Source organism: Euleptes europaea, chromosome 2 (genome assembly GCF_029931775.1).
Source record: "Euleptes europaea isolate rEulEur1 chromosome 2, rEulEur1.hap1, whole genome shotgun sequence".
In the NCBI taxonomy this organism is placed as follows: Eukaryota; Metazoa; Chordata; class Lepidosauria; order Squamata; family Sphaerodactylidae; genus Euleptes; species Euleptes europaea.
In genome coordinates this window covers 9,086,904-9,100,909 of record NC_079313.1, presented here as the reverse complement: position 1 = coordinate 9,100,909, position 14,006 = coordinate 9,086,904, and the positions used below count along the sequence as shown (strand labels likewise).

The 14,006-nt window shown below is 49.5% G+C and overlaps 1 protein-coding gene across 1 annotated transcript; it reads left to right on the top strand.

Annotated features, from left to right (window-relative positions):
• Positions 1–797: 797 nt before the first annotated feature.
• PLPPR3 (phospholipid phosphatase related 3) lies at positions 798–13,722 on the top strand. Its single transcript, XM_056844223.1, has 7 exons — positions 798–881; positions 1,673–1,858; positions 4,512–4,641; positions 5,877–6,072; positions 7,797–7,854; positions 10,446–10,619; positions 12,375–13,722. Exons 1-7 carry the CDS (start codon positions 807–809, stop codon positions 13,680–13,682), a joined length of 2,127 nt encoding a protein of 708 aa, XP_056700201.1. The 5' UTR covers positions 798–806; the 3' UTR covers positions 13,683–13,722.
• The last annotated feature ends 284 nt before the right edge of the window (positions 13,723–14,006 follow it).

Genomic DNA, 14,006 nt, shown 5'->3' with positions numbered 1-14,006 from the left:
TGGACCAAGGGTCTGACTCAGTATAAGGCAGCTTCATGTGTTCACGTGTTCATGTGTTCAAACAGGCTTTAGAGGTTGGTGGAGGGGATTCAGGGTCTTCACCCAAGAGGCCTCCCAGGTTGGGGTGTTGTCTTGCTCGCCTTTTCTCCCAAGGAAATCTGGGCTGAGTCATCCCCCCCGCCCCGCCTCCCTCAAGACTCGACACCCGGTGGGATCAGGGGTGACGATACCTCTGAGCAAAACCCCTTCTTGATATCATTCTCAGTGGGCTTATCACTGGAGGAGTGCAGAAGAGAGGCTCTTAACCACTACACCAGTGTGGTGTAGTGGTTAAGAGTGGTGGTTTGGAGCGGTGGAATCTGATCTGGAGAACTGGGTTTGATTCCCCACTATTCCACATGAGCTGCAGAGGCTAATCTGGTGAACCGGGTTGGTTTCCCCACTTCTACACAAGAAGCCAGCTGGGTGACCTTGGGCAAGTTACAGCTCTCTTAGAGCTCTCTCAGCCCCACCTACCTCACAGGTGTCTATTGTGGGGAGGGGAAGGGAAGGTAGCAGAGAAAGTCGGCATAGAATCTTCTTCTTCTTCATCATCTTCATCTTCTTCTTCTTCTTCTTGACTTCTCATTTTAGCAAGCACCATCTGGGGGGAGGGAGGTACCCCAAGCTGTTTCTTTTCTCTGTGATGCCGCCCCCTGCAGTAAATCCCACCCCCTCTCTGATTTTGATCATGTTCCCCCACAGAACCTGAAGCGAGACCCTCCCTTCCCCCCTCACCCATTCCTCCGGATCCCACCTCTGACACCATGATTTCCGCAAAGGATAAGTCAAAGGCCACCAAGGACAGCATGACGCTCCTTCCCTGTTTCTACTTTGTGGAGGTAAGTAGACTAGGGTTCCCCAATGCGGTGGGCGCCCACCAAGCTGTAAGGAAAGTGGGCAAGGCCGTTGTAAGGCAGGACTTGTTATTGGCTGCCCTCATTCAAATGAAAGGGTTTTCCATCGGAGGATGAGGAGGGTTGATAAGCACCTGAGAGCCAGCGTGGTGTAGTGGTTAGGAGCAGTGGACTCTAATCTGGAGAACCGGGTTCGATTCCCTGCTCCTCCACATGAGCCACGGACTCTAATCTGGAGAACCGGGTTTGTTTCCTGACTCCTCCACATGAAGCCTGCTGAGTGACCTTGGGCCAGTCACAGTTCTCTCTGAACTTTCTCAGCCCTACCTACCTCACAAGGTGTCTCTGGAGGGGAGGGGAAGGGAAGGAGGGTAAGCCACTTTGAGACTCCTTAAAGGTAGAGAAAATTGGCGTATAAAAACCAACTGTTCTTCTTTCCTCAGTCAGGGTGTGGTTCCATTCTTCCTTCAGGCTTTCCTTCTATTTGGCCCCACCTCCTGTGGCAGCCATTTTTGGGTGGCATTCCCCACCCCACTCTCCAAATCCCAAAGTTGCCACAGGCTCAAAAAGGTTAGGGATGCCTGAAGTAGAGAATTTACAGGGGACACGTAAATACGAACACTCAGGAGAGGAACAGAAGAGGAGGGGGTTAGGCTGTAAGTCACTCTTCTTAACTCAACTAAGCCCCAGCTTCCAGCCACGAGGTCCCGAGTTCAAATCCTGGGAAGGCCTGACACCGATCTCGTTGCGCCTGAATCGTTTCTGTCCCCTTTCAGTTGCCCATTGTGGCTTCCTCCATCGTGACTCTCTATTTCTTGGAGTTAACCGACCTCTTCAAGCCTGCCAAGGTGGGCTTCCAGTGCCACGACCGAGCGCTCTCCATGCCCTACGTGGAAACCAACGAGGAAATGATCCCTCTGCTGATGCTCCTCAGCCTGGCATTTGCAGCTCCCGCGGCATCCGTGAGTAGCCGTGGACTCCCTAGGGGTGGAGGAAGATGCCCTTTTCTGTCTCTTTCTGCTTTCTTAATGTTGTCATTGCAAACAGATTCTGTCCTGTTGTCATCATCTTTTTTTTAACATATTTTATTATAAATTTTATAAAACAAACAAAGCAATAACAAACATACACATTTGCACAGTTTTTTTCCACCCTTTTTGGGGTTCCGGTAAATAATTGCCTTTTCAAAAACTTGCATTTTATATCATTAAAAGAAAGTTAATCGACTTAATCTACAATTCTATAACCGTTGCCGTAATATCTGCTTTTGTTCTAATTGCATTCCTAACTATTCCAACTACTTTCCCATTCTCCACTTAAAAATTGTACAATATTTATTATAGCTATTCTTGATTAAATTTATTCTCCCCTTCTGGTTTTGCTACACTCTCTATTTCTACCTTTTATTACATATTTCTACCTTTTATTACATATGAGTCTACTTCTGTTGACATCTTCTGTTGGTTGTTTTTATGTTTTGTAACGGACTTCTTGGGATGCGGAATGGTGTAGTATCGCTGGATCTCTAGGGTTGCCAACCTCCAGTTGGCCAAACAAATAACACCTATGCTGTAAATCGTGTAGGGTTGGTGAGCAAATGAACAGCACGCAGGCTCAAATATTAACATACAATATCATATATTCATCAAAATGCAGCAATAGCATTAACTCAATTAAGCAATAGCAATCACAAAATGAAACTTATTCCAATACGTACGACCTATACACAGTCCAAACGACTGTTGATTCTCTAAAGTCCATCAATGAAAAATGTGCATTTTCAAATGGCAGTGTGGTGTGGGAAATAATCATCAATTATTGATTTCATGGCAGTGTGAAGAAGGAACTGAATGACTTGAATGAGAAACTGCATTAAATAGACAGGTGTAAGGTTTTGGCTTGCTACAGCTCACGGCTTGTGATGAACAGGAAACATGTAGCCTACCACAACGGAGATGGGTGGACTCCCGGCAGGAGGGAAGTAGAGCCGAGAGATTTGTGGGCTCTTTGCCTGACCCTCTCTGCTCTACTTCCCTCCTGCCGGGAGTCCACCCATCTCCGGGGTTGCTTTCTCCAGTGGTCTCATCTGCCCACACCGCCGTTTGAAGATGCACATTTTTCATTGATGGACTTTAGAGAATCAACAGTCGTTTGGACAGTGTATAGGTCGTATGTATTGGAATACGTTTCATTTCGTGATTGCTGTTGCTTAACTGAGTTATTGCTATTGCTGCATTTTGATGAATATATGACATTGTATGTTAATATTTGAGCCTGCGTGCTGTTCATTTGCTCTCCAAACCTCCAGTTGGCTGCTGGAGATCTCCCGCTATTACAACTGATCTCCAGGTGGCAGAGATCAGTTCCCCTGGAGAAAATGGCCATTTTGGAAGGTGGACTCTATGGTGTTATACCCCACTGAAGTCTCTCCCCTCCCCAAACCCTGCCCTTCTCAGGCTCCACCCCCAAAATCTCCAGTTATTTCCCAACCCAGAGCTGGCAACCCTACGGATCTCGTCAGATCTCGCTAAGCAGGGATGGAAGACCACCAAGAAGGGCTGCAAATCACCTCTGTTTAATCACTTTCCATAAAAACCTTATGGGGTTGCCATAAGTTTGCTGCGACTTGATGGCACTGTACACATACACAGCAGACTTCTTGGCCCAGGCTAGCTCAATCTTGCCAGATCTCAGGAGCTAAGCAGAGTCATTCCTGGTTAGTATTTGGATGGGAGACCACCAAGGAAGCAGGCAATGGCAAACTGCCTCCATTCCTCTCTTCCTAACGGAAGAACCTGACCCACAATTCCTAGGGTCCCTAGGCTGACCAACAACAAAAAAGAAGGCAAAGATGCCAAATGGATAGATTCCACCCCGATAGATTTGCTCTGAGCACAAGCACACGCTGAAACACCCGCACACATGGTTTTTTTGTTTTTGCCACTGGGTTTTTCTCCACTGGTTGGTTCCTGTTTCGCTGAGAACACGTGTTTGCAACCACACATTCTCATGAGACAGGGTCTGCCCCAAAATTCTCCGCCAAATCTGTTACGCCAAGCACAGAGGTCTCTTTTATTTGGGGAAATTAGCTGGAGACTAGATAGAGCTATGCGAGAGGCTGGCGTGGGGATCTTTTTAACCAATTCTGCCCCTAGGTGAGCAAGCCAGCTAGAGAGCAACCCAATAACGAGGAGACTTTAATGAATTTTAAGGGTTTTATTAAAAGTAACCAAATAGGGTAAAACACACACACAAACCCCAACACACAGAGAGCTAAGAAAGTAAAGGTTTGAGATTCCCAAGCGGGCTATAGTCACCTTCCTGCAGAACGAAGTTCCAGAATGGCAGCGGCAAGAGAGGAAGGGGGAAAAGGACTGCACACCAGGTGTAGGGCTCACACCTTGTGTGAATGGCAGCCAGCTACTGTGGCAAAAGGAGATATTTTCTACCCAAGGAAGGGAGGAGGAGCAGGTATGGTCTCCCTGCAGTTGGCAACGCCCGGTGATGGCTGAGAATGACTGGTCACTGCCACTCAAACAAAGGCCCAAGAGAAGCCTGGTGGAATGGGGTAGGTTTTGCACTCAGGTCTTCCAAGCTTTTTGCTCCCACACACAGATCATGGTGGGGGAAGGCCTCGTGTACTGCCTGCAGTCCAAGATGAAAGGGCGCACCGGATCGGAAGGGAGCATCAACGCCGGCGGGTGCAATTTCAATTCCTTCCTGCGCAGGACGGTCCGGTTTGTGGGTAAGTTTGGGGGCCTCCCGCTCCTCTGCAGGAGGCAAGTGGTGGGGCTGAGCTTGCCATCACCCCTCGGAGTCCTTGTGAGCCTGATGTTTGCGGCGTGGCATAAGGGACGGTAACTATCTGCCCAAGCGTTTAGCGTGCTGCCCAATAGGTCTTTTATGCATGGCTGTTTCCCTCTCCGTCACCCTTCTGATGACTTTGGGTCTTTGTTTGGGTTATGCATGCCGTTTCTGACTGTCAGAGGTCGCCTCGCTCTCCCCCTGCATTTTGCCCGCGTTTTGAAATTTGGATTATGCATGCCGTTTCCAACCATCAGATCTTGAGGTCTTAGTAGACCAAACACTGAACATGAGTCAGCAGTGTGATGCGGTAGCTAAAAAGGCAAATGCGATCTTGGGCTATATCAACAGAAGTATAGTGACCAGATCATGCAAAGAAGTGGTATCACTTTGCTCTGCTCTGGTTAGACCTCACCTAGAGTACTGTGTTCAGTTTGGGGCACCGCAATTTAAGAAGGATGTAGACAAGCTGGAATGTGTCCATAGGAGGGCAACAAAGATGGTGAGGAGGGGTCTGGAGACCAAGTCCTATGAGGAAAGGTTGAAGGAGCTGGGTATGTTTAGCCTGCAGAGGAGAAGACTGAGAAGTGATGTGATAGCCATCTTCAAGTACTTGAAGGGCTGTCATATAGAGGAGGGTGCCGAGTTGTTTTCTGTTGCCCCAGAAGGTCAGACCAGAACCAACGGGTTGAAATTAAATCAAAAGAGTTTCCGTCTAGACATTAGGAAGAATTTTCTGACAGTTATAGCGGTTCCTCAGTGGAACAGGCTTCCTCAGGAGGTGGCGAGCTCTCCTTCCCTGGAGGTTTTGAAGCAGAGGCTAGATGGCCATCTGTCAGCAATGCTGATTCTGTGACCTCAGGCAGATCATGAGAGGGAGGGCGTCTTGGCCATCTTCTGGGCATGGAGTAGGGGTCACTGGGGGTGAGGGAGGGGGGAGACAGTTGTGAATTTCCTGCATTGTGCAGGGGGTTGGTCTAGACCCTGGTGACCCTGGTGGTCCCTTCCAACTCTATGAGTCTGTGATTCTAAGGCCAGGCATGGGATCTAGGGCCAGGAGGGGAGCCACCAGGTAGGATGAAGCCCCGTATGCTCAGAGGCTGGTCCTTCACCCCCCCCCAGGGGATCAATCCTGGCATTCTGTTCAATTAACCCCCCCCTCACCCCTTGTCGTAGGTGTCCATGTTTTTGGCCTCTGTGCCACAGCCCTGGTGACCGACGTGATCCAGCTGGCCACGGGCTACCACGCCCCCTTTTTCTTGACCGTCTGTAAGCCCAATTACACCCTTCTGGGAATCTCCTGCGACTCCAACCCCTACATCACTCAGGATATCTGCTCGGGCCAAGATCACCACGCCATCCTTTCTGCCAGGTGAGTCCGTTTCGGGGATCCGCCCCCAGCCTCTCCCTTCCAGCAGGAGTCCCAGGGAGAATTCCTGTCTTCCTTTGAGGGATGTCTCTCAAGTTTTGGGTCCATGTCACTATGCAGGAGGTTCCCTTTGAAACCGTTGCGCTGGCAGGCCTCGGGAGTCTTGCCAGCACCGGGTTTGCCGGAGTCTCTCGGGGGTTTGATCGTTGCGGCTAGATATAGCCCCTTGAACTTCAAACGTTCTGGTTTTAGGAACGTTTCTTAGGTGCGGAGGCCAAGGAAAAAGGCCTGCAGACTCTCTCGCAGCTGGAGAACCAGGGGGGTTACCGCACTTTGTATTCCCAGCAATGTATTAAGAGTTTGAAAATGTTGTAAAAAAATCGCTTTAAAAGGGTTTTTGGATACCACGGCTTATAAATGGTTGGAAGACGTCTTCACAGCTAAAGGGGCTAAACAAAGTGCGAGCAGTATTTTTTATAACGTTTTCAAACTCTTAATACATTGCTGGGAAGACAAGTGCGGTAACCCCCCAGGATTGGCTGCAGCATTTCACGTACCCAGGTTTGCCCTGGAGACTAACAGGGCAGTGTACAAATCTATGGTGGGACCACACTTGGAATACTGTGTACTGTTCTGGTCACCACACCTAAAAAAAGGATATTGCCGAGCTATAGAAGGTGCAGAAAAAAGCAACCAAAATGATCAGGGGGGAGGAGCAACAGCCCTATGAGGAGCGGTTAAAACGCTTAGGGTTGTTTATGTTGGAAAGAAGGCGGCTGAGGGGAGACATGATAGAGGTCTATAAAATTGTGTGTGGTCTGGAGAGATTGGACAGGGAGAAGCTTTTCTCCCTCTCTCATAAGACCAGAACGCGGGGTCATCAGCTGGTGGGTGAGAGATTCAAAACTGATAAAAGGAAGTGTTTCTTCACACAATGCATAGTTCAATTGTGGAACTCCCCGCCCCAGGATGTGGTGATGGCTGCCAACTTGGAAGGCTTTAAGAGGGGAGTGGACATGTTCATGGAGGAGAGGGCTATCCATGGCTACTAGTAAAAATGGATACTAGTCATGATGCGTACCTATTCTCTCCAGGATCAGAGGAGCAGGCCTATTATCTCAGGTGCTGTGGAACACAGGCAGGACGGTGCTGTTGCAGTCGTCTTGTTTGTGGGCTTCCTAGAGACACCTGGTTGGCCACTGTGTGAACAGACTGCTGGACTCGATGGGCCTTGGTCTGATCCAGCAGGGCTTTTCTTATGTTCTTATGTTCTTATTCCTAAGGAAAGTTACTCCAGTCTAAGCCCATTCATTTCAACTTCTGCCCATTGCATAAAAGAGTTAGTCCCCCCTTCAAACCTGGGTTATAATCTTCCTCTCCCCACAAGTTCATGGTCTCTCCATGCACATTATTATGGTTGCCAGTTCTGAGTTGGGGAAATACCTGAAGATTTTGGGGGGGGGAGCCTGGGTAGGGTAGGGTTTGGGGACGGGAAGGGCCTCAACGGGATATAGTGCCATAATGTCCACCCTCCGAAGTGGCCATTTTCTCCAGGGGAACTCATCTCTGTAGCCTGGAGATCAATTGTGATAGTGGGGAATCTCCAGGAGCCACCTGGAGGTTGGAAACTGCAGTGATCCTTCACCTAAGAGTCATGGACTTTGTTGCAACGGACAACAATTCTTTTTCTTTTCGGTACAGTCATTCCTTTTTTTTTTTCCTTTCAGGAAAACATTCCCCTCCCAGCATGCTACGCTCTCTGCTTTCGCCGCCGTCTATGTCTCGGTGAGTTTTAACTGCTTGGCTTGTTAAAGGCTGGGTGGGGAGTTGCCGGAATTAGAGAGCCAGGAGAGGCAGACTGAAGAAGAGTTGGCTTCTATACCCCGATTTTCTCTACCTTTTAAGGAGTCTCAAACCGGCTTGCAATCGCCTTCCCTTCCTCTCCCCACAGCAGACACCCTATGAGGTAGGTGGGGCTGAGAGAGCTCTAAGAGAGCTATGACTAGCCCACGGTCACCCAGCTGGCTTCATATGTAGGAGTGGGGAAACCAACTCAGTTCACCAGATTGGAATCTGCAGCTCAGGTGGAGGAGTGGGGAATCAAACCCGGTTCTCCAGATTAGAGTCCACTGCTCTTAACCACTACATCACACTGGCTGTCCACTGGGGCCCTCCAACTGGAAGCCCTGGCTTCCAACCACATCTCTGGCCTCCATTTAGTCTTCCCTCCACCCATGTGCCAAATGTAAACATTTACGGGCCTACCTCATAGGGTTGTTCTGAGAATCAGCAGGATACTGGCTTGTGAAAGAAGAAGAGTTGTTTTTTATAAGCCAACTTTCTCTACCAATTAAGAAAGAATCAAACCGGCTTTCAGTCACCTTTCCCCTCCCCACAACAGACCCCCTGTGAGGTAGGTGGGGCTGAGAGAGTTCGGAGAGAGCTGTGACTAGCCCAAGGTCACCCAGCTGGCTTCATGTGTAGGAGTGGGGAAATTAACACGGTTCTCCAGATTAGCCTCTGCTGCTCATGTGGAGGAGCGGGGAATCAAACCCGGTTCTCCAGATCAGAGTCCACCGCTCCAAACCACCGCTCTTAACCACTACACCACACTGGCTCCGAAAGACATTTACGACACAAAACGGGCCGGTGGCCAATATTTTGGCTAATATATCCCCATCCGCATAAACAGCTTCCCACCATCAACAAACCGTGGGAGAATTCGTCCTTCTGCCTCTCTCGCATCTCCTCTCTCCTGTGCCGTCTTCTCGCCCAGCCTGTTCTTGCCTCCCACTTTCCCCCCATCTGTCTCTCTTCCCTGCCCTGCGCTACACACTGTTTCTAGCGAGGCTTCCCTGCCGCAAGCTTAATCCAGCCCAAGATGTCCGTGAGGGTGAGCCACGGGGACAGTGAGGCTGTAGCTCAGTGGTAGAGCATCTGCTTGGCACGCAGAAGGTCCCAGGTTCAATCCCCAGCATCTCCAGTTAAAAGGGCTTAGGGCTGTTTAGCTTGGAAAGAAGGCGGTTAAGGGGAGACTTGATAGAGGTCTATAAAATTATGCATGGTTTGGAGAGTGGACAGGGAGAAGCTGAAGTAAACAGTGAAGTAGCCAAGTTTGCAGATGACACCAAATTATTTAGGGTGGTTAAAACAAAATCGGACTGTGAAGAGCTCCAGAAGGATCTCTGCATACTGGAAGAATGGGCATTAAAATGGCAAATGAGATTCAATGTGAGTAAGTGTAAAGTGATGCATATTGGGGCAAAAAATCCCAACTTCACATATACACTGATGGGATCTGTGCTGGTAGCGTCAGACCAAGAAAGGGATCTTGGGGTGGTAGGGGGTCACCATGAGTCGGCTGCGACTTGAAGGCACTTTACACACACACAGTGGATAGCTCAATGAAGATTGAGGCACCTGGTTGGCCACTGTGTGAACAGACTGCTGGGCTTGATGGGCCTTGGTCTGATCCAGCAGGGCCTTTCTTATGTTCTGATGTTCTTAAGCTTTTCTCCCTCTCTTGGAACATGGGGTCATCTGCTGAAGGTTCAAAACAGATAAAAGGAAGTATTTCTTCACACAAGGCTTAGTTAAATTGCCCCAGGATGTGGTGATTGGCTGCCAACTTGGAAGGCTTTAAGAGGGAGGTGGACATGTCTGTGGAGGAGAGGGCTATCCATGGCTACTAGTCAAAATGGATACTACTCACAATGCATACCTATTCTCTCTAGGATCAGAGGAGCAGGCCTACTATATTAGGTGCTGTGGAACGCAGGCAGGATAATGCTGCTGCAGTCGTCTTGTTAATGGGCTTCCTAGAGGCATCTGGTCAGCCACTGTGTGAACAGATTGCTGGACTAGATGGGCCTTATTTTTATCCAGCAGGGCTTCTTCTCCCTGCCCCAGGATGTGGTGACGGCTGCCAACTTGGAAGGCTTTCAGAGGGGAGTGGACATGTTCATGGGGGAGAGGGCTATCCATGGCTACCAGTAAATATGGATGCTAGTCATGATGCAGACCTATTCTCTCCAGGATCAGAGGAGCATGCCCTTTATATTGGGTGCTGTGGAAGACAGGCAGGATGCTGCTGCTGCTGTCATCTTGTTTGGGGGCTTCCTAGAGGCACCTGGTTGGCCACTTTATGAACAGACTGCTGGACGATGGGCCTTGGTCTGATCCAGCAGGACCTTTCTTATGTTCTAAGGACCAGGCAGTAGGTGGTGTGAAAGAGACCTTCACCTGAGACCTTGGAGAGCCGCTGCCAGTCTGAGTCGACAGTCCTGATTTTGACGGACCAAGGGTCTGATTCGGTGTTAGGCGGCTTCATGTATGTGTTCCTTAACCCCCTCACAAGAACGCCTCCTTCTTTCCAGATGTACTTCAACTCCATCATCTCGGACAGCACCAAGCTTCTCAAGCCAATCCTGGTGTTCACTTTCGCGATCGCGGCCGGCGTCTGTGGCCTGACGCAGATCACTCAGTACCGCAGCCACCCTATAGACGTCTACGTGGGTTTCCTGATAGGGTCCGGCATTGCAGCCTACCTGGTGAGTCCAGGCGCCCCCCATCCCATTGGCTGGAGGATGCGAGTGTTTTGTTGTTGCCACGAAGTCGACTTCTAACATATCACATCGCTGGTCCCTCTTTTTTTTAAAAGATATTTTAATAACATTTTCAAGAAAAAACAAACACACAAATTACATATACACACATTCACACAGTTTGTACTCCGGGGAATCTGTCTCTTCATTTCAAATATCCTATACATTATTCTTATAGTCTACGTTTTTAAAAAAATACATTCCTTCTATCCTATATAGTAAGTTTTATAAACTAATCTTTATCTCTAACAATCTATCTTTTCTGTTTAACATATTCGAAATATCATTCCCATTTTTTTTGAAGTCTTCAGTCGTCTTCTCTTTTATCAAACTGGTCAGTCTGGCCATCACCGCAAATTCATCCATTTTTTGATGCTATTTTTCCAAGTCCGGGATATCATCTTGTTTCCAGAATGCTGCCAGTACTAATCTGGCCGCCGTTGTCAAATAATTGTTCATGATTTCTATCCAAGTTATCAGGTTCAATTCCTAATAGCATAGTTTCTGGGTTCAGAGGGAATTTGATTCCTAAAACTTTCTGCATTTCTTGATGAATTTGTATCCAGAATTTCTTAACTTTCTTACATGTCCACCACAAATGAAAATATGTTCCATCTTTATCTTTACATTTCCAACACCGACTATCATAAGATTCGTTCTTTTTTTTTTTTATGTCCACTGGTGTGATATACCATCTGAAAAATTGTTTGTACCAATTTTCACATAGATTATTACTTGCCATGAATTTAATTGACTTTGTCCAAAGTCTTTCCCATTGCTGCAAAGTTATCTCCTTTTTAAAGTTTTCCATCCATTGTCGCTGTTCCCTCTTGTTCCGTCCTATCTGCCCTGAGTCTCAGGCAGCTGGGGTGGGGAGGGTCTTTCTCAGCCCCTGATAGCTTTGAGGACCTTCAGTATGTAAATCAAGTGCCCTGTCTCTGTGCCACGGCCCCTCCCGTCATATATTGCTATCATTTACAATCATACTTTGCATTTAAATAGCATTTCGCCTACCGGAAGGCCGCCTGAATACCCAGGCTACCTCTCCAGCGAGCCAGCGTGGTGTAGTGGTTAAGCGTGGTGGTTTGGAGCGGCAGACTCTGATCTGGAGAACCGGGTTTGAGTCCCCACTCCTCCACATGAGCAGTGGAGGCTAAACTGGAGAACCGCATTCGATTCCCCACTCCTCCACATGGGCGGCGGACTCTGATCTGGAGAACCAGGTTTGATTCCTCACTCCTCTACATGAGCGGCGGAGGATAATCTGGTGAACCAGGTTGGCTTCCCCACTCCTACACATGAAGCCAGCTGGGTGACCTTGGGCTAGTCACACTCTTTCAGCCTCACCTACCTCACAGGGTGTTGTGGGGAGGGGAATGTGATTGTAAGCTGGTTTGATTATTCCTTAAGTGGTAGAGAAAGTTGGCATATAAAAACCAACTCTCCTCCTCCTCCCACCCTCCTGTGCTGTAGTTTGGGCAAGGTCTATTATTGGTGTGTGTCCCCCCCCCGCCCAATATCTGCCACTGTCCGGGCTCAACCCCTTCCAGAACAAGCATTCAGTCATGCAGTCTGTGCTGAATGTTACCCTCCCTTATGAGAAAAAGTGAACAGATGGGAAGGAAGGGTGCTTTCATCCTTGCCCGCAGGATTCTCGGATTCTTTTAGCCTCTAATGTTCACCTTTTTCTTGCCCGCGTAGGCATACCATGCAGTGGGCAACTTCCGGGCACCAACAGAGAAGGCCCCTTCTAACCCCCCAGCCAAAGATGCCCTGAGAGCCCTCACCCAACGTGGCCATGATTCTGTTTACCACCAGAACAAGTCCGTCAGCACAGATGAACTCAACCCCCAGACCCGGCTGGAGGGGATGAACCGGCAGGTGCAGAGAGAGAAAAACTCGCTAGGCAGCTTGAAACGGGCGAGTGTCGACGTGGATCTCTTGGCCCCCCGTAGCCCCATGGGCAAGGAGAACATGGTCACGTTCAGCAATACCTTGCCCCGGGTCAACACCCCCTCCATGGATGACCCCGCCCGTCGCCACATGACCATTCACGTGCCCGTAGACGCCTCTCGTTCCAAACAGCTCATCACCGAGTGGAAGCAGAAATCGGTGGAAGGACGTGGCATGACGCTGGCGGAGGAGGTGGCCAGGCGAGCTGGCTCCGACTCCATAGTTGGCGAAGAAGAGGACCACATCCCGCCATCCCTGTACCCCACGGTCCAGGCCCGGACTGCTGAACGAGCCTCCATGGGCCCGCGCGTTCTTATCCAGCCAAGGCCCGGGGCGTCCCAACTGGTACACATCCCCGAGGAGAGCCAAGCCAACGCCGGGGCCAACATTTCTCCCAAAAGCAGCTCCGCCGTGAGGGCCAAATGGATGATGATGGCTGAAAAGGGCTCAGGGCAGCGGGTGGCCAACCCTCCACGCCTCATGCAGGTGATCGCCATGTCGAAACAGCAGGGGATGGTGTCAGTGACCCCGAAGCATTCGGAGACCTCCTCCTCTTCTACCAGCTCGGATTCGTCCCAATACCGCTCTCCGTCAGAACGAGACAGCTCCAGCGTGGTCACCATCGATGCCCATGCCCCACATCACCCTGTGGTTCACTTATCGTCTGGGAACGGGCCTTGGGAATGGAAGGCTACCCAGAAAGCTCCGGATATCCCGGATGTTTATGAGCTCAATGAGATGAACAAGGATTATCGCGGCTTCCGGCCTGCCAAGAGCGCCGGCGTCTCTCCCGGCTCTTCCGTCAGCGACATTGAACAGGACGAGCCGCGCTACGGGAGCGTGGCCACCATCAACATCACCTCAGGAGTAGGGGGAAGCACCCCGGTCATGTCGGCAGAGGTCAGCACCGCAGAGAACATGATGGGCGCTGCCAGCCGGGAGTCGACGTTGCGGAGGAAGCCGACCACTTTGACAGTGGGAGAGAAGGAGGGGCAAACCGAGGAGACCGAAAATTACTACAAGAAGATTCAAGCCAACCGAAGGTTTAAGGAGTAATTCTTTCTACCGAACCTTCAACTATTCCGTCCGGGACCTTTTTTTTTTTTTAATGAATTTATTTAGGATGGTGGGAATTTTTGAGGCCAATTGTCAGTTTTCTGGGAAACATCATCTGCGTGGTTCGATCTGATGCCAATGCTGGTGAAATAATGGCGTCTCCAAGACCGACCAGACTTCTGGGTTGACAGCATGGGAGCTGCTTCTATAAAGTGTTTCAAGCCAGAAAATGGTCCTTCTCATCCAGATTATCATTCCCTAACGTCCTCTGGTTTAGAAATGAGTGAAGACTTCTCAAAGAAAATCAGCTGGGTTTTCCAGTAG